Source organism: Babylonia areolata, chromosome 21 (assembly GCF_041734735.1).
Source record: "Babylonia areolata isolate BAREFJ2019XMU chromosome 21, ASM4173473v1, whole genome shotgun sequence".
NCBI classification, from domain to species: Eukaryota; Metazoa; Mollusca; class Gastropoda; order Neogastropoda; family Buccinidae; genus Babylonia; species Babylonia areolata.
In genome coordinates this window covers 9,263,442-9,288,441 of record NC_134896.1, presented here as the reverse complement: position 1 = coordinate 9,288,441, position 25,000 = coordinate 9,263,442, and the positions used below count along the sequence as shown (strand labels likewise).

At 43.0% G+C, this 25,000-nt stretch overlaps 1 protein-coding gene across 1 annotated transcript; it reads right to left on the bottom strand.

Annotated features, from left to right (window-relative positions):
* Positions 1 to 4,820: 4,820 nt before the first annotated feature.
* LOC143296489 (uncharacterized) lies at positions 4,821 to 21,499 on the bottom strand. Its single transcript, XM_076608450.1, has 2 exons — positions 20,951 to 21,499; positions 4,821 to 5,698 (listed from the first exon to the last, which is right to left on the bottom strand). The coding sequence occupies exons 1-2, from the start codon at positions 21,464 to 21,466 to the stop codon at positions 5,006 to 5,008; spliced, it is 1,209 nt and encodes a 402-aa protein (XP_076464565.1). The 5' UTR covers positions 21,467 to 21,499; the 3' UTR covers positions 4,821 to 5,005.
* Positions 21,500 to 25,000: the final 3,501 nt, after the last annotated feature.

Below are 25,000 nucleotides of genomic sequence, written 5' to 3'. Positions count from 1 at the left end.
AACAATCTGATTTCTTTCTATTCATACCTACCAGCTGAGAACCATCCTTTCACTTTAGACTGCCAACCCATTAAAACAAATCGAACAAACATAAGCACACATTAACTAGATAGCAATTAAATAGGTGCATTCGCTGATAGATTCAAAGCAGCTGCTAACATTCTATGCTAGAAATATGTTGTGTTCTCATTGTTTGTTTCTCAAACAGGCTTCTCTGCTCAAAACATAAGTATCTGAAGATACTTCTGCTAATTTCAATGGGTTTAAAAAAAACCCCAAAAACAACAACAAACAAACAAACAAAAACTTTCCGAATTCTAAACGAGCACCCAAATTTGTTGCTTCCAAGCTCTAAGTGACCAGGAGTTACATCGTTGACTGAATGGTTACCTCACCTGCTCTCTAATACTAAATGTTACAGAAGCGTAATTTGCAAATCGGCGATTCGTTTTAGTGCGATCTTAAATCAGACAAACGACTTTCATTTGATCATTTTGCACTTCACAAACTCAGCTTATAAAACCCGTTGAATCGTTTCAAAAGAAGGCGCTAATTGCTTTCCTTTGTGAATTGTTTTTTGTTTAAAAAAAAAAAAAAAAAAAAAAAAGATGCTGACTTGCAATAGGGATCTATCTATCTATCTAGACATATATATATATATATATATATATATATATATATATATATGTATATATATATATATATATAGGCCTAACCATCCATGACAAGACAAAACGAAAATCATCTGCTATGTATTTTTAATCAAGATCCAGCTTCAGCTTCTTTACTGGTGTGCCAGTGAAAAGACACATTACATGGGTGTAACGTTCCTGTAATATGTTGACCTGTGATCTTCCTTTTCTTCCTTTCTTTCTTTCCTTTTGACAAACCTTGTAGGCCTACACTTCTCATCAACACCTTCTAAATCTGGTGAAACAGCAGAACCATAATAGAATATTGAAGCGCCTTGCGTGAAAAATAACAAGGTGCTAAAATAAAAATAATACTGTCTATATTTGTTCGTCATTATTTACTGTTTATTTTCAGATTGACTATTGAGATGTACTTACAGAAGAAAAAATACTCTGCACCATTGTTGACTGTGCCGTAATAGGCTACGTGCAGGCTCAAACTCCTACAGCCATCAACGCCGTGTTATCATACTCATGGCATGTACTGCAGAAGGATATTGCTAAACTTCAAATCCTTTATATGACAAATCTCTCCTATAACTGTTTCCTTTCAATAAAAATGTCTTTATTCACCGGGAAAATTGTGTCTATTGTTAGAGAATCATCATTTGTCAGTGTGTAGGCTGTTTACTTGTTTGCTCGAGTTAGCTTTTGTGTTTGTTTCATATTTGAGATCACTCTGTATGGCGTGTGTAAACGATAGATGTGTGCAATGTTTCAATACTCCCAGTGGGCACGTGAAACAAACTTCGTACCTTGCCTTGCCTCAGGGAATGTAGAACTTAGGTGTTTGGTTTTTTTTTGTTTGTTTTTTTTCCCCCCATCAATAGTCTTTGATTCGTGAGCACAACAGAGCTGGGCTACATAAGTGATCCTGGAAGTACTAAGTTTGATTTTGCGTTCAGAATTTTCCAATGTCAGTGGAATCAATGGAGACATAGGAAATTCTTAACACAAAGTAAAGCTAATCAGCACTGCTAAGATTGCTCCGACACAATACATGACCAAACGATGCAATCAAATATAAGATTATGTTTTGAATTATACCCATTTTGATCTCTAAGAATGAATACATGCAGGTCTACGCTTTGTGGACCGTGGTCAGCCATTGATAACTGTTTCCGTGTCTTGCCGTTATCACGCCACTCACTCCAGGGCTGGGTTACATAAGTAATCTCAGCAGCGCTCAGTTTGTTAAGTGATAAACACTTTCCAGAGTTCTTGGATACAGCGTAGACTTCCTGGCGCCAAGCAAACTTAGCGCTGCAAAAGATCGTTTCCACAACCCAGTAGATCTCCGCCACACAGCTACACCTGGACTCTTTCTGTTGCAGTCCCAGTGACAGCAGCCCACAGAAAGCTGAAGAAAGTTTGAAACTTTGACAGATCTGTAAAACAATGTATTGCTGATTGATGTGGGTTGCTTGAGATTGATTTGTTCAGTTTCCAGCACTCAACTTTCAGTTCGACAAACATTCTTTTCAAATGGCGAGCAAAGTACTATTTAGATCGATATATGTAAATACCAATTCCCCCTCCACCCCTTCCCTCTGTCTCTGCCCAGTGCTTTCAGCTTTGTCGTTGTTGTTCAGCAGGAATCATCATTGAACTATGAAGGCTTTGCCTCTTGTTTCAGTTTGTTTTACTCGAATCGCAAGCTATTCTCCCTGGTTTCCCTGTTCTGCCATATCTCTGTCTGTCTGAATGTATCACTTTGTTTCATAAGTCTCTGTCTGTCTCTGTCTGTTTTGTTTCAAAACTCTCTGTCTAAACGCACCATTTTGTTCCATATATTGTTTCACAAGTCTCTAGATCTATGAAACCTGCGTGACGTCATGGGTAGGATGCACATGTTCCACGCCTACTTGTCCGCGATGACGTCATCGTGGTTTCTGTTTGTCATGACGATGCGGATTGTGGCGTCTATCTTGTGACCACACCACCGATATTAATTTTATCAAGCTGTCTGTATCTCCCTGAATTTGCCTGTGACTCTGAGATTTGATTTCTTCTTCCTTATACCCGACCAGATTCGGCTTGTTTATTTCCTGTCGAGGTTGGTGTGTGCTGATCATTTTGTGTGTCCATAACTTTCCGATATCTTAGGTGGACTGTGGCTTTTTTTTAGTGTGCATGTTTGATCTCCTTTCCCCATAAACACACAGTGGAGGTTCTGGCATTAGCAGGCCTGCATATCTATCGAGCAGGGTGATTCTGAAAACACAACTATCCACCCCAAACGCACTGGATATGCCGGGATTCGAACCACAGACCCTAAGACAAAGTCAAACACTTATCAACCACTCTGCTACCATGCACAGTAGCGTGAATTGCATGGAGACTCAGCTTCACAGATGTTAGCAGTCTCGTCACTTTTATTTAAGAGAGGGTAAAATACATTTTAAGCTCTTCAACTCAGTTTAGAATATAAACGACATTTGTTTTGTTCAAAATCAACACTTGTTTTGAGTCAGGTGCCCTGCTTTCTGCATTCTTCCTAAAATATCTTGAACAGATCTCCAGTAGAAAATCTGATGCACCACACACCATCCACCTGCAGATTGTGCAAAGAGAATGACAGTGCCTGCAGGTACAACCGACTCTTCATTCTGTAGCAAGTACTAACCTTATCTGACTGATACATGTGTTTAAGTCTGTTACAGAATGACAGTTGAGAGAAGAGATACCAGTGTATATTATCTCCATCACGACGGTCCTGTTTTTACTCATGTTTCTCAGTCAGCAAACCAATTAGATGTGGATGGATTTTCCTGAAGGTTTCTGCTATTGTCAGTTCTGGGCCAAGGACAAAGCAAATAGATTGTAGGGATGATCCAGACTGGGTCCTGACCCAGGGAGTAGATACAAGACATAAAATACAAGAATACTTTATCATCTCCAAAAGATGAATTGTCGACACGTTTACTGGTAAAAAGGCGACGTGTATACTATAAAAGTCATGGTCATCACATCCACAGCTCATCACAAAGTTTGATCATGCTCCCACGTTTCAGTAACAACACAAAGTAGGACCTAATACTGCATAACATGAATTATGCATTGACTGGCATGAAGTAATAAAATACATGCTTTGATCAGTGATGTAGATTGTATCAATACCAAATTACAATAACAACAAATAGATAATATCAAAACGAATGACAGTGATAATTGTTCAGCCTTAACGGGGGTATGCACCGAATTGAGTGTCTTTAGTTTGTGTTTTTGCATCATTTCATCAGGATTGATTAGAGAGACACAGAGAGAGAGAGACAGGGAGAGAGAGTGGAGCAAGAGCGCAGAGCGTGTAAGACCTGGCGTGGTGTTGATCAGTTCGCTGGTTTGCACGATCTTGATCGTTTTGTCTGTTGCGACGTGCAAATGTGTGTGTGTGTGTGTGTGTGTGTGTGTGTGTGTGTGTGTGTGCATATCGGTGCTCGCGTGCGTGTACGTGTGTCCTGATATGCATATGTGCATGCACATAATCACCATGCATGAATGCATTCGGTAGAAGAAATCACACGACGCCTGTGTCTACTTGTGATTTATTGTCCACATTTTTCCTCATTCCCTCCACAGTTTTTCTCACACACTGCTATCCAGTGGATGGTGCAAACGTAAGGTATTCAGAAAATGAAAAAGAAATAAATGAAGGTTCTCGGACATACGAGCTCCTTCAAATTCAAAGATCACATTTCCTGTTCACACACACACACACACACACACACACATGGAACAACTGAGTACATGGGCGAACTGAAAATTGGCGAATCGGGATCACCAGTTCGATGATAGGGGAATGAGGAACAGATGCAACGGAAATAGCATGCGAAAGTGGAGAGAGGAAGAAAGGAGTTACATACATGTGTGAGTGTGTGTGTGTGTGTGTGTGTGTGTGTGCGCGCGCGCGCGCGCGCGTGTGTGTGTGTGTGTGTGTGAACATAGATTTGGGCAGTTGTGCCATCCCACCAGTCTGCTTGATTTCGTTGACTTCCATCCGGGGAGACTGTCCTCGAAAACAGTTAGCCAGTGAGAAAGAGAAGAAAAGGATTAAAGAAAAACTACCTTATCCTTTCTTGGGAGCTGCAGCTGAAGCACAGTGGTGGGAACAACCTTCATAGACTTGTATGTAATTCAGTCGGAGCAAGAGAGAGAGAGAGAGAGAGAATAAACCCAGACAAAAACGATGAGCATTACAAATGAGCTTGCAGAAAATGAATTTCTGATCACATATCTGTACTGTGTGTGTGTGTGTGCCAGGTATCCACTGTGTTGTACACATGGAGGAACAACAATGTCCCCATCATGACTGATCAGAAATCATCCATGTCATGCTCCACTTCTTCCACATTCTGGCCCAGAGCAGAGCTGTGCTGATCGCGGCACGTCGTCTTGGAAGTGGAAGTGACCAACGTCGCGGACGTCGTCATGGCACGTGCACCTCGCCCCGCACCACACAGCAGCAGACGTCGACACTGCACCCGAAACTTGGTACCCGTCAGACAGTACACGTAAAAATTGATGGCAAAATTGCAGTAAGACAACAAGCTGAGCACCACCCACACAAGCTCCAACCAGGCTACGTAATACGCATCGCTGAAGTCAAGGTATTTCTCCGTGATGAGGAAGAGGGACACTGGCAACGTCAGACATAAAAACGTCACAGAAACGCACATCAACGTCACGGTCAGTGATGACGCCGCTTTCTTTCGGGTGGTGGTGGTTGTGGTGTCCGCACGGCTGCTCATCTGACGGGCCTGGCGCACGGAGCGGTAGAGGGAGGCCGCGAGAGCGGAGTTGCCCAGGAGAAGCAGCAGTGAGGGGAGGAAGGAGGTGAAGACCAGGTCCAGCCAGGGGTAGACGAACGTACTGTAGTGCTCTAGGTGGGCGTTGTCCACGTACCAGCATGGGGGTGTGGAGGGGTCACTGTTATTGAACAGGGTAAAGCTCACCAGGAAGTGGGCGTTGAGGGCCGTCAATGTGGCCACCATCAACAGCACCGTGATCTGGAAACACACCATTTATATACATGTAGCCCAGACATCCCTTATTTATATACATGTAGCCCACATAATACTCGGCTTGTATCAGAGAATGACATAAGCTAATGATAGCAGTAAAGATAAAGGGGAATGTCAATATTCCACTAATCTTCTAGTTCAACAAAAAGCTGAATGACCCATTTGAAACAGTTGCATTGTTGGAACCATTATTGATGTTGACAATTGTGTGAACAAAGTGAGATGATGAAATAACCTTTTTTTTCCAGTTGTCTGCATAAATTGTGTCACACAAAACATTATTGGAAAACCATGGCACGCTTCTGGCCCTACCACCAGCTACAAAGAGAAACATGCATGATAAAAAGCCTGTGCACAAACAACGCTAACACACCCGTCTCTGATAATCTCAATGGTCCAACTGCATCCGACAACTTCGCCTGCGGAAAAGGGAACGATACAGATTCGAAACCCCATCTGATCAAAAATATATAACAAAATACTGCAACCACTAGGTCGTCCGTGACAATATAAAGTAAACACGCTGATGTTGTAGTAAGTACACTGTATGTATTCTGTCCAGAATTTGTATTTCTTTCCTTTTGATTGTGAACAAGAAAAACGAGGTCACGTCGCCTTCTTACCAAACACAACCTACCCTCTGCTAACTCAGTGGGAAGTGGTTTTTAGAATTTTTGGATTTTTGAACGAATCTAAACGAAATAAACCATTAATCTGGAAATATGGCTTATTTCTGGAGACTTACAATCTATTATGGCGTGTACATCCCGAAAGAACAGAATTAAAGTACTATCAGCCAGTTCAGACTAATATCGCTGCTGAATGTCGAAGGAAAAATCTTCTCTGTCATGGCTGTAAGACTGACAAAATACCTCACAGACAATGGGCACCTGAATGTGTCAGTCCAGAAAGGTGGCATCCCAGGAGTTCCTGGCTGTGTAGAACATGCCACAATGATTTGGGATGCAATCCAAAGAGCTAAGGCAGAGAAAAAGAACCTCAACGTGGTATGGCTGGATCTGGCAAATGCGTATGGGTCAGTTCCTCAAGAGATGATCCAACTGGCTCTCGAGATGCACCATGTACCAACGAACATCAGGGAAATGCTGAAGAAGTACTTCCATGGTTTCTCAATGCGTTTCACCACCAAGGAATACATGACATATTGAATCAATCTGGAAGTGGGCATAGCCATGGGCTGTGCAATTTCTCCAGTCCTGTTCGTGCTGGCAATGGAAGTGATCTTGAAGGCCTCAATGAAGGGAACGGATCGAGCCGACCTCAATAACGGATACCAGATACCTCCTTTGAAAGCCTTCATGGATGACACAACAGTCCTTTCAACAAAAGAGGATGACACCTGTGAAATATTGAAGCGGCTGATCAAGCTAGTTGCCTCAGCCAGGATGAACTTCAAACCAAAGAAATCACGGAGCACCTCACTGCGAAAAGGAAAGGTAGCTGAAACGGTCACATTCACTGTAGCCAACCAAGCCATTCCAACGGTGTCAGATGAACCAGTCAAGAACCTTAGAAGATGGTATGATGAGTCCCTGAAAGACACGAAAAGAGGAAAGGAAACCAAGCAGACAGCAGAAGAAGGCCTGCATATCATAGACCAGTGTGGCCTTCCTGGCACATTCAAAGTGTGGTGCCTACAGTCCATACTGATACCAAAGCTCCTGTGGCATCTCCTGATATATGATATCAGCTGTACCACAGTTGAGTTGATTGAGGCAAAGATCAACTAGTACATATGCAAATGGCTTGGTGTATCACCTGGTCTCACTGACGTGGCACTGTTGCCAAGCAAAGCTTGGGCTACCTCTGAAGTCCTATGTCGAAGAATACAAGGTAGGGAAGCCAAGACTTCTCAGCATGCTCGAAGACTCAGGTGACAGTATTGTGAGATCCAACCAACCCAAGCTAAAGACCGGCAGAAAATGGAAGGTCGGGGAGGCAGTCAGTGCAGTGAAAGAAAGCCTTAAGACGAAGGAAATAATAGGACACACCTAAACCAACAGACAAGGCCTCGGATTGACAAAGATGGAATAGTGGTCCAAGGCAAGGGGGAAAGCAAAAAGAGACATGATCATACAGGAGATCAAGAAGGAAGAGGATGATAAAAGAGTCCAGAAGGCAGTCAGCAAGGCCAGCAGGGGCAGTGGACAACATGGGAAAATGCACGCCAAAGGAGCCTCAGCTGGAGCGACATGTGGAACATGGCCCCTCTGAGGATCAGCTTCATCCTAAGATCTGTGTAAGACCTCCTTCTCTCAAATACAAACTTAGTGAAATGGGGGAAAGCAGATAACCATGCATGCCCACTCTGCCGTGGCAAACAAACAGTGGAACATGTCCTCAGCTCATGTAAAGCGGCGTTGATCCAAGGACGGTACACATGGAGGCACAACCAAGTGCTAAAAGAAATAGCACACGTGGTCAGCACTGTCCAAGGAGCACCAACCCCACCAGAAGTTCCGCTCGTCAGAAGGCAATAAAGTCTGGCCAGGAACGGCATCCAAGGTTTCCAAAGCATGGAAACGTGGGCTGCTTGATGGTGCCGAAGATTGGGAATGCACAGTTGACCTAACAGAGAGGAAGAAACACCCGGAAATCATCAGCAAGAGCAGCATGAGACCTGGCATAGTACCCCACTCCAAGGCAACGAAACAAGCAATTCTGATTGAGCTCACTGTGCCATATGAAAGCAGAATTGAAGAAGCCCACATCTGCAAGCCCAAGAAGTATGCTAGTCTAGCCAGCAGCCTGAGAGAATCTGGCTTCCAAGCCAAAGTCCTCACCATAGAGACTGGTGCAAGAGGGTGTGAGGTCGCATCTACCTACAGCCTCATGATACAACTGTTGATTTCTGGCAGAGAGAGAACATGGGCTCTGACGGCAATGGCAGAAGCAGCAGAAAAGAGTTCCAGCTGGATCTGGTCTAGGAGGAATTTCCCTACTCGAACTAAGCGTACGATGGCTCAGTGGTGAAAACGTCTGCTAGAAAAGGTGACTCTGTCCTAAAGTGGCAACCACCCTGGAGGCACGGGTTAGAACATGCTGAGGACCAGGAGTGAGGGGGTGGGGGGGGGGGGGGGGGGGTTGCAGCCCGGCCCCCTTAGAGTGTAAGGAGTTAAGTGCTGAAACACTTGACTGAGAGGGGCTTCTTCTCTGGAGACCTTGTACTGTCCAGCTATCCCTAGAGTTTCTTATCACTGTCTCGATTATTCTTTTATTTCAGTGGTAAAGAAGACGTTGCCATTGCTTCAAGCACATCACAACACATGGTGGATCTCTAGATCTGCACGAACCAGTCTACAATGGGCTGAGAGAAACAATCGATTCAATTTTTCTTTTGTGTTCATTCCAGTTAAGTCAGTGTCCACTTTAGAATATCTATATGCTGTAAACACATTGATGGTGTAGTGTCACTGTATGTGTTCTGTCCAGAGTTTGTTTCTTTCCTTTTGATTGTGAACAAGAAAAACGAGGTCATGTCGTCTTCTTACCAAACACAACTCACGTTCTATTAACTCAGTGGGAAGCGGTTTTTAGAATAATCGGATTTTGGAACGAATCTCAACGAAATAACCCGTTAATGATGCGGAAATATGGCTTAATTCGGGAGACTTACAACCTATTATTGGTGTGACTGTGAAGATATTTTTGATACTATGTTTAAGCCAAATTTGGTAAAGGTAGACAAAGTATTTGCAGAGAAAATGGCAATGTTAAAGTTTCCCATGGACACGCAGACAGACACACAGACACAGACACAGACACACATCTACCACTGGGTAATAACATTGACTAATTTTGTTTACACAAGTGAGTCAAAACGTGGAAAAAAAAAAAGTTGGAGGCCCACCAATCCCCCACCCACCCCCGCAAAAAAGAAAAAAAAACATGAGACAAGGCCTTCAAGACTCACTTGTGATATGCACTTAATCCAATAAAGGAGGTGGGGGGGGGGGGGGGGGAGAGAGAAGAAGCAAGACTCACTTGTCATACACTTTTTAAAAAAATTATCGTTAAAATGTGTTCTGTATTTGTTATTATAAAGCTTCGGGTTAAAAAAAAATATATAAAAAAGAAGAAAAAAAAACAAACAAAAAAAAGAGAAAAGAAAAAAAAAGTCCTGGCGGCAGATTCGAATCCCGCGTGTTCGGGTGAGAAGAAACTGTCTTACCCGCTACACTATCATGGCTCCTTAATTGACATTCATAAATTTAATATTTAAACATGCTTTTTTAAAGGGCGATAAATTGATTGCGGTATTTGCAGTGAGAACGCTGTTTAAATCATATTATTCTGGTGTATCTTGGGCATTCAAAAAATCTTTAAGGGCAATTAAAAATTATTTTAAAGTAAAGGTAAAAGAGACGTGGCTATCGCCGCAATCACACTGCAACATTTAGCCGTTTTCTCTGGATCTAGATAGATTACAAGTTTAGTTACACCCGCCGAGAATGTACGTGACGGTAAATTCAATTTCTCTGTTATGTTCATTCTAGTTTTAAAGTTGATATGAAAATTGAGTATTTGTTAAACTAATAACATGTAGAGCCAAGTGCAAGTAGTTCTAAACGTCGCATGAAGTGAAAAGGACTTCATTTTTAGAAAAGTCAAGACTGGAAATTTTTTCGTTTCATCAAGGATATTAACTCTCATGGTTTATTATTTTTAACTGTGAAATCTGATTGATTTTGTTGATATTTTTGTGGCAGTTTGGGGCATAATCCAGGAAGTGATGAGGCGTTCACAAATCTTTCTCTGAATAAATATTTAACGGTCTCCTTCTCCAACTTTCCATCACATGTTATCGTGTATTGTCGATTGAATATAGGATTGAACGGGTAGGTCAACAACTTGAAACAAAATGGTGTCTTTCGATCGCGTTCGCGAGGAATATGAACAACTGATTTTTGCCCATGACCTTCAGGGCTCAGCCAATAGATCTATAAAGTCCACTCGTAGTATTTATTCTAGTACTTTCCGAAAAAGACCGCTTGGGCGAATGAACATAGTGAAAGCCCTGTACACTGAGAGTAAAACACACAAGCTTTTTGTCTATTGAGTATAATTTCAAAATGTAATGTTTAAGATGAGAAAGATCAGTTTAAAGCAAATTAATCCCCCTAGCATTAATTACAGATTAATTTCCCTTTTTTTTTTACTATCTGCAGCAAAGACATGCACCAGAAATATAATTTCTATGCTTAGCAAAATAAGTTCCTGTTTGAACAAAAAATGATAAAAATGACTGCTCTTGTTGTTGTGACAGAATATCAGATCAAAGTGCCAAGTTTTGATGATATATATATATATATATATATACACACACACACACACATACATAACAGTAAATTCAGTTTGCATATAATTTTGTGTGTGTGTCCATCCCAGAGGTGCAATATTGTTTTGAACAAGATGACTGCAAAGAACTGATTTTTCCCTATTTTTATGCCAAATTTGGTGTCAACTGACAAAGAATTTGCAGAGAAAACGGCAATGTTAAAGTTTACCACAGACACACACACACACACAGACAACCGAACACCGAGTTAAAATATTGACTCACTTTGTTTACAAACACACACAATATTTGATCGAGATCTATATGTGTTTTTGAGGGGGAAAAAAGTGAAATAACGGGAACGTGGGCTGCTTCAAATGGAATTGTTCCGTTTCAAGCATGCAATTGTCAATTATAGGAATACTCATTTCTGACGAAAAGCAGAAAATAGGAACCGGGTCGATATATTAATAGGCCCACTTGTAACACTAAATAAGGGTCCGCTTATTCACCCACATGGTCAGTTAGTGGATGTGATGTTTGAAGTTTTATTGACCTGAGTAAGAAAGATGCTGCGTCAAACTGACTGCCGAAGTTAAACTTTGCCTCAAGGCACTTGTTCTTTCAGAACTTCGAAAAAAAAAAACCCAGCGGGAAGTATGCGTGTTACTAGGTGGGGTGAGGAGACAGACAGGATAATGAAAGAAATATATAGCAAGTTGTCTTCAGTCTCTCACTCTCTTAGTAAACAGAAAACAGACACAAGGAATTTTCCCCTGAGCCAGTTATAGTTATTAAAACAAAAATGAAAATTGTTTCTTTATTCATCCACTCACTCTTTTCACCTTGAAAGAAATTATTTCAAAAAACCAGGAACAAATGTCTTGACTGTCAGAAGTCATAATTCTCTCTGTGCACACTTGTTTGATCCAATCCCAGGATCGAACTCAGTCCTAGGCTGGCCAGTTATATCTACTCACAGTAGTTAATGTCCACCCCACACAACTTGTGGGACACTCGGGCACCACCTCCTCCGTTAAACATCAGTTCCACAAGGGGTCCCTCCACTCCGTGGCCGGTCACCATGGAGCCCTGATGTTCGAAACAGTCAAGGCTCACACCGTCTCACAGACGCACATCACCCAAGCTCTGATACATTCAGACTGACGTTACAGCACCTGCATATACGCACACACACGCATAAACATGCACAGCTCACGATTCACCCACACTTACCACGTGCAAAACATTTTCACATTCATACAAGTATTCTACATGAACAAATATTTCTCGTTCTTCCTCTGGCCACAGGCATTTGTAACTCATTCTGTCACTGTGCGACACTCTACAGTTCCAGAACTGTTCCATTTCATTTTACATGCGTTACTTTGTGACGTCAGTCAGCCTGTAAAGACATCCATTCATACCCGTTTAGATAAACTATCAAAAAGACAGAAAAATTTCAGATCTTACTCCTCTCAGTCAGCCATGTTCACGTGTATAATAACCACACGGGAGACGGATATCTTTGCAAAGATTTATATATAAAAAACAACTATATTTGAAAAATTCACACATTCACTCACACACTCATACTAACTATGAAGGGTAACAACACACAACATACTGCACAACACATGACGGGAATACTCATGTCCTTCAAGTCCGTTTCACTCCAGTCTTCAATTCTGGACTCCTCAGCACCTTCTCCACAGCTTGGACACAGGGTGCTCCTCAGCGCCTTCTCCACAGCTTGGACACAGGGTGCTCCTCAGCGCCTTCTCCACAGCTTGGACACAGGGTGCTCCTCAGCGCCTTCTCCACAGCTTGGACACAGGGTGCTCCTCAGCGCCTTCTCCACAGCTTGGACATAGGGTGCTCCTCAGCGCCTTCTCCAGAGCTTGGACACAGGGTGCTCCTCAGCACCCTCTCCACAGCTTGGACACAGGGTGCTCCTCAGCACCTTCTCCAGAGCTTGGACACAGGGTGCTCCTCAGCACCTTCTCCAGAGCTTGGACACAGGGTGCTCCTCAGCACCCTCTCCACAGCTTGGACACAGGGTGCTCCTCAGCACCCTCTCCACAGCTTGGACACAGGGTGCTCCTCAGCACCTTCTCCAGAGCTTGGACACAGGGTGCTCCTCAGCGCCTTCTCCAGAGCTTGGACACAGGGTGCTCCTCAGCGCCTTCTCCAGAGCTTGGACACAGGGTGCTCCTCAGCACCTTCACAGCTTGGCTGCCCTCCACAGTGGCGCCATCAGCGGTACTGCTGCTGCTGCTGTTGCGACTGGGTCTGGGCCCAGCGCCAACCCACAAGCTCTTTGAATCAAAATAAAAACACTCTGTTTGTCTTTGGTGATGTACGTGCTTATGCTTGCCTCCGTATTGTCTTGTCTTGTCCGTTAGTCCCGTCAGTCACGTGTGTGAGTGGGTGCGCGGGTGCCCTGTACAATTTCACTAACTACCCTGGGTTCAATCACACATCATCCTCACCATTAATTTACCAGTTATAAATTCATAATTCCTTAGCTATCGTCTTCGTAATAGTAATATATTTCAGCCTCTTTCCGCTTTTCGAATCCAGTCATATGTTTTCCTGGCAAGCGCTGGTAATTACATATTACAAATTTATATTCCATTATTCCAGCGTTGCGAACAATCAAATCAAATCAAATTATGGTGCTTAGAGCCTCGCCGACCACTAAGGCCATCTCAAGGCTTTCGCCACGTTAAACGTAAAGAAGAAAATCTCAGTGGAAATAATTCTAATAATAATACAAAGATTAGGTAAAATCAAGTGTAAGCAAATATTCTTCTCTCCCTGTCACAGTAGCAATGATATCATAAACACTTCTACAAAAAGGAACCTTACTGTCAACAAACAGTATGATGATATAATAACATCGGGGGGTTTTAAGACCAAAAAGCAAAACGACCATCAAATGCACATATACATACACTTATCCAATTACTCCATCGACGCTATAACAATGAAATAAAATAAACACCAGAATTATTCTAAGTTGTTTCTTTTCCACACTCACCTGAGCACTAGGGTCTCAGAGCCAAAGTTCTCTGTGGCTATAAGCCGAACGGCCGCACAGGGTCGGTGACAAACAAGTTGTGCCGGACAGCATGCATCTACCTGAGCTCTCACCTGAACATCCGTATAAGAAAAGTAAATGTTCACTCAAGCGCCCGATGCGCCTCGTGCAACCACACATATATGTATAAAAATTGCCTTTCTCATTAAAGTGTTATGGCACACACAAAAACGTGTACTGCGATGTGATGACTTTCATCACACAGCCATGGCACGACACTTGCATGTTCATTACACCAACCTGCCGCCCCTTTCGTGTCAACTGAATGGAGAAAACTGCAACAGCTATTTTTAGACGGGCTGCAAGGAGTTGCTTAGAATATTTGTACTTGGCCACCAAACAATTTGGATAATAGACGCATTAGAGACTATGTTACTGTTAAAAAAAATCTTTCAAAGCTAGGTATTGCGTGTTTTACATATATCCATGCTTGTTAGTCACTTATCAATAGACGCACAGTTGGCAAAGGTCAGAGTTGTCTTCCTTCATGCATGCAGAATGCGACGTGATGCAACTGACAAAACGTGCATGGAAAATCGATTTTGTGTATTTGTATGCTCGTTGGGGACACTTATGCAGTAAGTTTTTTTTAGGCCTGTGCACAAATCTCTCTCTGAATAAAAACTGAGCTTTCTTCTTCGCCTCCAGTCAGTTATATGTAATTGCGAATTATTGAGTGAATACGGCACGCTGTATAGTATTCCAAGATGTCCGCCTCCGTCGATTTGTGTGGGGTCTGTTGAGTACAATTTCTGTTATGTTTATTCTTGTTAATGTAGTAACATCTGTAAAATGTTTGTATGCAGTAAATATGTCGATGTAGTACTAGCAGTCAGCATCATTCTCAAATGTAAAATATCTCCGTTACAAATAAATAGCTTTCAGCCAATAAGTATAACCTCCCGTTAACAGGCACATTGAGAGATGTGTGTGTAACAGTAACTTCCATACTGAGCAAAAGAAGTTCCATTTTCAGCAACAAAAACAATTGACTGCTTTTGTTCAATGTGTCGGTATATCACATAAAAATGATATGTTTTGTGTAAAAAAAAATTAAAAAAAGAAAAAAAAAGAAAAAAAGAAAAAAGAAAGAAAAAACAGAAAAGAAAAATGTAACAAAAATTATTTGGTGAAAATATTTTAATCTATTCTGTGCCTTCCAAGAGGTGTAATATCAATAGGATTAAAATGTATGGAAAGAACTGATCATTTTTTTAATTTTTGTACCAAATTTGGTATCAACTGACTAATTATTTCCAGAGAAAATGACAATGTTAAAGTTTACCACAGACACACAGACATACATACAGACAGACACACACAGAGACAACCGAACACCGGGTTATTACGCAGACTCACATGGATTACACAAGTGAGTTAAAAAAAAAAATCGAGTGATCTGTTCAAACAATACCTAAATGCATAGACAGTTAGGCCAATGTGCATGTGGATATACACATGAATGCACACGAACATGCACGTGTGTATATGAACACACGTAAACACACACACTCACACACACACACATACACACACAGAGGACCACCTCTCTAGCAGCCCACAAAGGGCAACAGCGATCGAGAGTGGGGAAATTAAGCAAACTAATCAGTACTATACTTAGTCTAACACACTCTGTGCTCTTGCTCCTCTCTCTCTCTTTCGTTCTTTCTTTTTTTCTCTAAAATTAACTCTGAATAAAAGATGCAATTACACAAACACAAACAAAATAGAGACACTCAATACAGTGCATACCTCCGTCAGGGCTGAACAATTTACCAACGTCTTCCCCTCCCACCTCCTCCACCCAAGAACAAACCCATACACAATGGCATATCATCCAAGTAAGTATTGTGGAAAACCATGAATGCTCTCTGAGACACTACAGTAACTGTTACTTTTCCATCGTCTCCAAATGGTGATGTTTTACTTGAGGATGCTGAATTCTAAGACTGAAATATGTGTGCAAATGAATACAAGTCTTAGCTATATGTAAATATTAGATTGAGAATCTAAATGGGAGTGCATACATCTTTTTAAAAAATTTTTTATTACGTATACATATTTTCTCACTTTTTTCAGATATTATTTACTAGTTTATCTATTTCAGATTTTGTTTGTGTATAACGTGTGTGGTTCGTCCGTCGGGAACGACGAGGACCATGTAGTCATCCTGGGGGTGGGTGGATTGGGCTCTGTGGGTGTGCAGATGACTGATCAGGCCAATCCGCGCCCGGAATGTTCTGACGCAGTGTGAACAGGGGATGGCGGCGGCTGTCGGGGACTTGCTGGCACTGCTTTTCCTGGCCTGTCTGCGTTGCTCTGCTGCAGCGATTCTGTTGGCCTCACAGGATTTGGCGCCTTTGTGGACAGCTGAACGCCACTTTGGTCTGTCCATTGCATTCAGCTCCCATGTCTCGTGGCTGATGTTGAAGGCCTTCAGAGAAGCTTTCAGAGTGTCTTTGAAGCGCTTCTTTTGGCTTCCATGGGTGTGCTTGCCATGTTGGAGTTCACTGTACAACAGTTTCTTGGGAAGCCGGTGGTCTGGCATGCGAACTACATGGCCTGCCCAGCGCAGCTGGGCCTGCATAAAGATGGTGTAGATGCTGGGCAAGTTTGCACGAGTGAGCACCTCTGTGTCAGGGATCTTCTCTTGCAGCTTTATGCCGAGAAGTTTTCAGAGGCTGGTGGTGTGGAAGTGGTTCAGCTTTTTGGCGTGGCGTTTGTAGATCGTCCATGATTCACATCCATAGAGCAGTGTGGTGAGAACTATGGCCTTGTATACTTTGAGCTTCGTCTCCAGGGTGATGCCTCTGCTGTTCCAAACGTTCTTATGGAGTCTGCCGAAGGCAGCGCTGGCTTTGGCAACTGTGGCATTCACCTCGTCGTCGATGACAACTGTGCGAGAGAGTGTACTGCCCAGGTATGTGAACTTGTCCACCGCGTTCAGTCGCTTCCCGTTGATGAAGATGTTTGGTTCAACGTAAGGCTTTCCTGGAGCTGGCTTGTGCATCACCTCAGTCTTCTTTGTGCTGATTGTGAGGCCAAAGTTGTCACAGGCAGCAGAGAACTTGTCGACACTGTGTTGCATGTCAGCTTCGGAGGCAGCGTTGAGAGCGCAGTCATCAGCAAACAGGAAGTCATTGACGGTGTCTGTCCTCACCTTGGTTTTTGCTTGAAACCTCCTGAGGTTGAAGAGTGAGCCGTCTGTGCGGTACCTGATGCCAATGCCTACGTCAGCGTCTCTGAAGGCATCTGTCAGCATGGCTGAAAACATGAGTCTGAACATGGTGGGGGCAAGAACACACCCTTGCTTGACTCCGTTGGAGACAGGGAATGGTTCTGAAGTCTCTCCGTTGTCTTGGACTCAAGCCAGCATCCCATCGTGTAGTTGCCGTATGATGGTGATGAACTTTCTGGGACATCCATACTTCGCCATGATTCTTCAAAGGCCATCTCTGCTAACAGTATCGAAGGCCTTGGTCAGATCGACATAGGTGGAGTAAAGGTCGGCGTTCTGTTCCTGACACTTCTCCTGGAGCTGCCTGGCAGCAAACACCATGTCGATAGTCCCGCGTTCTTTCCGGAACCCACACTGGCTCTCTGGTAGGAGACCTTGCTCAAGGTACGCTATGAGACGGTTGAATAGCACTCTGGACAGAGTCTTGCCTGCGACAGATAGCAGGGATATTCCACGGTCGATGGCTTCATCATTGATGGTGGAAGGGCGGTTTAGTATGCTGTCAAAGTGTTCAGCCCATCTCTGAAGGATCCCGTCCTTGTCAGTGATTAGGGTAGAACCATCAGCACTGAGGAGTGGAGCAGATCCGGAGGTGGTGGGACCGTAGACTTCTTTCAGGCCGTTATAGAAGTTCTTCATGTTATTCCTGTCTGCAAAGCCCTGGATCTCATCAGCTTTGTTGCTCAACCAGGAATCCTGCATCTGCCACAGCTTCAGCTGGATGGTGCTGCGTGCGCTCTTCAGTATGTCTTTCTTTGACTGTGACTTGGGATCTTCAATGTGGGCTCTGTAGGCTTGGCGTTTGTCTTCCAGCAGCTGCTTGATGTCAGTGCAGTTCTCATCAAACCAGTCTTTGTGCTTCCTGGCAGAAGGCCCCAGGCACTCTATGGCAGTGTTGTACACCGTCTCATGCAGTGCGCCCCATGCTGCCTCCGCATTCTGGTTGTCCGGTACGGTGGACTCAAGGCGTTCCTCCAGGGTGTCAGCAAAGCTCTGCTTGATGTTGCCTAGCTCCAGCTTGTTGACATTCAGGCCTATGGGTGCTTTCATGCCCTGAGGCCGTCTCTTGGGCTGGATGCGGAGGTTGAGCTTGGAGATGATAAGGCGGTGGTCTGTCCAGCACTCGGCGCCACACATAGCCCTCGTGACTCGTATGTCCTGCCTGTCCCTCTTCCTGACGATGACAAAGTCGATGAGATGCCCAAAGTGAGGATGCATCCATGACGTCCTGTTACGGGTAGGGAGTCAGAAGACGGTGTTTGTGATAAGAAGGTCGTGCTCGCCACATGTCTGGAGAAGTAGTTGACCATTGCTGTTACAGTTACCAACCCCATGCTTCCCAATCACGCCTTCCCAGGAGGTGCTGTCACAGCCAACTCTCGCGTTAAAGTCACCAAGAATGATGAGCTTGTCTGCGTTGGGAACAGTGGTGATGACATCGTTCAGGTCCTCGTAGAACATGTCCTTGATCTCATCCGGGTTGGTCATGGTGGGCGCGTCGGCGCTGACAATGGTGGTAAACTTCTTCCCGCTGCATAAAGAGAGTTTCATCGTCATCAGGCGATCGTTCACTCCTTTCGGGGGGCCAGCCAGCTTGCCAACGAGGGTTGTCTTCACTGCAAAGACAACTCCAGCCTCACGTCTCTTCTCAGGTCCGCGACCACTCCAAAAGAAGTTGTAGCCTGTGCCTTGTTCACAGAGTTCGCTTTAAGGCAGCGATGTCGATGTTGTACCTGGCTAGTTCACTCGCAATGAGTGCTGTGCGTCTCTGTGGTCTGTCTGAGTCACCTCTGTCCAGAAGCGTACACACGTTCCATGTGGCAATGGTCAATGGGGTGCTCCTTGTTTTCTTCTTTCTTTCCTTTGTGTGTTGACCGCTTGAGTAGGGTCCCCGTCAGCTGCGGTATGCTGACTAGGGTGGTGTGGAGCAGGCAATGTTTAGGGCACCTTTTCTAGCGCCTTCCTCATGACATGGAGGTGAGCAGTGCTGTCCTGAAGAGGGCTGCTCAGTCGCTCAGGGGGCTAACGATCTCCACCACTGCTACAGTCGGTGAAAAACGACTCTATGGCCTGAGCCGCCTGCGTGCAGGTCCGTGGCTACGACTGCCAGTGTACCCACACCTGTCGCTTCGTCGCTCGCCTGTCGCCACAGGGCTTGGGGAAAATGATGGTATTGGATGAAGGATCACTGATGACTTGCACGATGACTTTGTTTATAGTGAGGAGGAGTTGCGCACCGTCGACATCACTCTCTTGTCCGAGACCGTCTGTATCCAGTGGCAAGACGAGGGCAAGACGACTGGAGATGGAAAAGGATGCAGTGGATGACCAGGATGTCCTATGTGCCTCATCCTGCCCTCAGCACTCCTCAGTGCTCTGCTGCAACCGCCTTCCTCTCCGTTGAACCATGAAGGTTTCTTCCGCAGAGTCCGCCGGATCCAGTCTTCACATGCTTGGGTAGACAAGCCCTAACTCACCGAGGGTTTGAGACCCGTCGGCTACTCTCACCTAGTTTAGCCAACCTGTCAAAGCCGTTGCCCGGGGATTGGGCGCTGCCGCATGCTAGCAGCTTCTAGGACCCATAGGTGAGAGCTGGGTGCCAGTGGGGACCAATAGAGGATGAACCACTCCCGGAAGAGCGTGACAAGCCCCCCTGTAGAGGTACTACCCCTCCCGTGCACCCCCTAACCCCCTAACGTACATCGCTGAAGATGGCATATATGATGTGAGTTTATACTGTTTTAAGCATTTTAAAATTGTGAATTAGTGCTGTTATCGAAACGTCGTAGCATGATCAAACTTTTTGATGAGCTGTGGATGTAATGACTGTGACTCTTTTTGTGTTGCTGTTATACAGGTAAAAGTGTTGATAATATCCCTTTAGGAGACAAAGTATTATTCTATATTGTTGCATCAGGATACCAATCCGAATCATCACAACATCCTAATTCCTTGGTCCTTGGCCAGATCTGTTAGTTCTAGAAATTTTCAGGAGCAGCTGATTGTCACGGATTCATTTTGAAAGAGAAATAACAGTAAAAATGTGATAATCATTATATTCGTGGAGATAACGTATCACATCACTATGTCTTCTCCCCACTGTCTGTCTACAACAAATTCTAAAATACGTGCCAGTCACACAAGTTAGTAGTAGGTTGCTACTAAATGAGCAGTCAGTTTTATCTGGAGACATTGTCTGTCTCTTGGCATGCTTTGCAAGTGGATGCTGTGTTGCTGCAGACATTTTTACTGGGAGTCTGAAAACCTGGGGTTCAAATCCCGGCAGATCTGGTGGGTTCGTGGTGGAGAGTTTGTCTTCAAGTTCTCCCAAGTCTTTAGATATGCTGGCATGCTAGTACGTGAACCTTAATTGTGTGTGCTTGGGGAAAAGAGACCAAATACGCGTACAAAAACCCCTGCAATCTACGCCTGAGCTCAGAGGGTTATGGACACACAACATATCCATGACAAAATCCTCAGCAAACATAAGCAAAATGATTCCAGATGGGTATGAGGAAGAGTTGTAGACACATTTAAGAAGAAAGCTTCGTTGAAATGATACAAGCATTGAAGGTTCAAATGTTTCCATGATCTCACCTGAGATTTACGCCGTGTGCACAGCAGGGCTACGCGGTGTGGCCACAAGACAGAAGCCACACGCTGCATCGTCATGGCAACCAGAAACCACGATGACGTCATCCGGGACAGGTAGACGAGGAACAAGTGCATCCTGCACATGACGTCATGCAATTGCCTGAAATCCAGACTCCACAGACTCAAGACCCAACGCCGCAGGAGTCCCGTGTACAACACCACCAGGTCCGACGCCGCCAACGCCGAGAAGAACACGGACACGCCAGCGCCCCCTAACGGCACTGTTCGAAGGATGACGAGAGTCATGGAGTTACCGAACGTTCCCAAGGCCAGAATGATGGGACAACACACTTTCCACAACACCATGCCTGCTTCATATGGCGCAAAAGACGTAATGTCCCTGACGGACAAGACTTTTTCTGACACTGTATTGGTTGACATGTACCCGCTGGTTTCTGCAGTTGAGATGTTTGAGACTGTTGCCATTTCAGACATCGTTGTCAGATAGTAAGAATCCATTTGTGTTGTTCTGTTTTGAACTCCGAACACCGACTGGAAAGTCCGTCTGAATCATGAAACAACATTATTCATTCAGACACACAGATTCTTATGGATCAAAATGGTTCATTCAGATACACAGACATGTGGATCAAAATGGTGCATTCAGAAACACAGAGACTTATGGATCAAAATGGTTCATTCAGACACACTGAAACGATGAAACAACATGGTGCATTCAGACACACAGAAAGTATGAAAGAAAAGGGTGCCTTTATACAGAGACGATTGAAACAAAATGGTGTTATTTGACAGACAAGCAGCTTTGAAACAAAATGACACATTTAGACAGACAGATACATTGGAAACAAAATGGTCCATTTACACAGACAGAAAAGTTTGAAACAAAATGCTGCATTTTCGTTTATTTATTTATAGTCTGTTCATCTAAGATGACGATAACAGACTGGAAATAAATTATATCATTATTATTTGGATTATTATCATTTCTATCACAAAGATGATGATTGTTATTATCAATTGGAAGTCAACATTTCTGTATATTCGAATGAAAAGGGGGGCAGTTGAGGTGGAGTGGAGGGGAGGGGGGAGGGAGGGCGAGGAGGAGGGGACTAAGAAGAAAAAGAGAGACAGAGAGAAAACGAAATGTGGAAAAGATAGAGTACAAATTGTAAAACGGAGAGGGTTAGTTTTTAGTGACTGGAGAAAGAAAAAAACATAATATTGAAAGGGTGTGTGTGAGAGGGGGGACAGGGGAAGCGGGATTTGGACAAAAAATAATCAATAATCAAATATTGTATGCACAACTTCCGTAGATTATTATTTGAAAAGAGGTTGATGTGGGGATCTACAATAAACAACTAACTGGACTATTTAACACATAACTAGCTAACTTTAATAAGGAACAGTTCGAAATATACAACTTTTTCAAAAAAGATATTAACATTTGAAACTGGTAACACGCGTTCAGTAATTTCTGGAGGCAAAAAAGGTTTCATTTCTAAATAGCAGGTTAAAATAAAACGTGCTCTACCGTTAAACGTCCTTAGCAAATGCATTCAATATTTTCACAATATTTTGTGTATGGGGCATTTAGTAATAACCTAATAAGACAGAAGTGTTAACTTATAAAGACAGAAAGGAATTTAGCGTATTTCTTTCAACAATATTGCGCATTTCAGATGATAAATGATGAGGAAGTTCAATTGCATTTAAAGCGTTTTTAGCTCCAAGTTTTGCAAGATGATCTGTACGTTCATTAGAAAAAACCACAACAAAAACACAGTGAGAGGGAATCCAGCATATTTCAATATTAGTTCCTCTCAACTGGATACAGTGAATCAAAAATCTTATCTAAAAAATGATGTTATAATTAATGTTTGTACAAACTGATTTGATAGACTGAAGAAATGGTTTTGAATCGACACAAAATAAAACATTAATCAAATTTAGGGGCAGATCAATTAGATATGTTAATACCATAAGAACGGCAATTAATTCAGCTGCAAAAGCCCTTTCTAATATAATATGACTTTTCAATTTTCAAAGCAGGAATTGTATATCCAGAACCAGCAAACTTATTTTCTAGAACAGAATCGTCTGTATATTGAATATCAAAAGCTGCTCCAGTTAATTCCCATAATGGAACTGGTGAAGTGCTCATACAGAGCAACATTTTGTGGATCAACATTTGATCGATTAATAGTATCTGACATGTATGTAGAAATAGTTTCTAGATTTCTGTTTAGTTTCGCTCGTTTCAAAAAAAATGTTTGTCAGAGCGTATATTAATTTCAGTTTTGACAGATTTTTCTGTAGCATTTGTTCTAATTACATATTTTGCCGACGCTAGCTTTCTTAATTTATTAAGAGGTAATATTCCTGCAGCTCTATAGAACAGTAATTTGTTCGTATCTAGAACATCTAGAGCAAACGTTTTAGACTTGCTATCTAGGCTTTGCAATTTTTTAAGGAAAGCATTCAGAACAGAGAAAAATACCTCATGTCCATACATCAATCTAGATATTACCAGTGCAGTAGCGAGATGAATAAGTGTTTTTGAATCTTGACCCCAAGGCTGTTTACTGACGATTTTAAGAAAATTTAAGCTTTTCATTGCTTTTGATATCATATCTTCTATATGTTTCTTCCAATTTAGCTGTGGAGTAAAATAAAAACCAAGGAAATTGACCCTCAGATATGTAGAAGAGTTCTTTTCTTTTTTTTCTTTTTTTTTGGGGGGCGGGGGGGGGGGGGGGGGGGGGGGAGGCAGCACCATTGTTAAAAAGTATCATGTGTGTCTTTTCATTTGAAAACTGTAATCCATTATATTTCACATAAATGTTTAATTTGTCAAGTTCTTATATAACGCAAGCCCGGTTTTTTTTTTCGCAAAGTTACGTTCAACCGAACTGCTATATCATCAGCGTATTGGGCGAGATTTATAGGTTTAGACAAATATTTGGCAAATCATATAACATTACAATGAACAAAAGTGGGGAAATTATAGATCCTTGTGGAATACCCATGTTAATTGATCTTGAAGACAATGATTGCCCAACTTAAGTGATGATGCTTCTTTCTGTCAAAACAGACTTTATATACCTGTATACATTGCCACTTAACCAAATGTTTTGTAGCTTAAACAGTAATTTGGCATGCCAAATGCGGTCATAAGATTTTTGTAGATCAAAGGACGTGGCCAACACTCTTTCTCTTTGAAAACTGTTGTTTTATGTTTGTTGTTAGTTTTACTAGGTGTTCTAAAGTAGATCTGCCCTTTCTGAATCCGGTATGTGCAATCTAATTATATTTTCATCACTGAGGCCATCATCACAGTTCAAGGCCAGAAATCAGCCGCTGTTGAAAAGGTTGTCTACCTTGGCAGCACACTGTCCAAGTCGGCCACGATATACAAGGAAGTTATCTTCCGCATCACCCGCTTTAGCGCAGCCTTTGGCATACTCCAAACAAATGTGTGGACCCGTCGAGGACTTAGCCTCAAAACTAAGCTGAAGGACTGCTGAGCAATCGTTCTGCCCTCACTGCTGTATGCCATAGAGACCCGGACTGTATACTCTTGGCATGCAGAGTAACTCAACTCATTCCATCTGTGTTGTATGAGGAAAGTCCTTCAAGTCAGCTGACAGGATCACACCTCTGACAGAGATCTTTCACATATCTGTAACTGAAAGCTTTCATGCTCTACTGATGAGGTCTCAGCTCCAGTGGACTGTACATGCCCACATGTAAATAGTGTCCTGGATGCTAGTATTTCCTAAAAGACTAAAAATTATTTAAAAAAACCCATAAAAAACAATCAAGTCTCTTTGCAATATGTTTCAGTGGAACCAAATTCCGTTCATTAAGTATGCAGTCACACATGAACATGTGAACAGATGCTGAGTCAGAAACTAAGATAAGTAAGATGCAACCGGTTCAATTTGTCTGTAAATTCTCCGACCTTTGTCTTCTGACTCGAGTATATACGTCAGTGCGATCACTTTTTGAACATGAACATTCATTAAAATACGT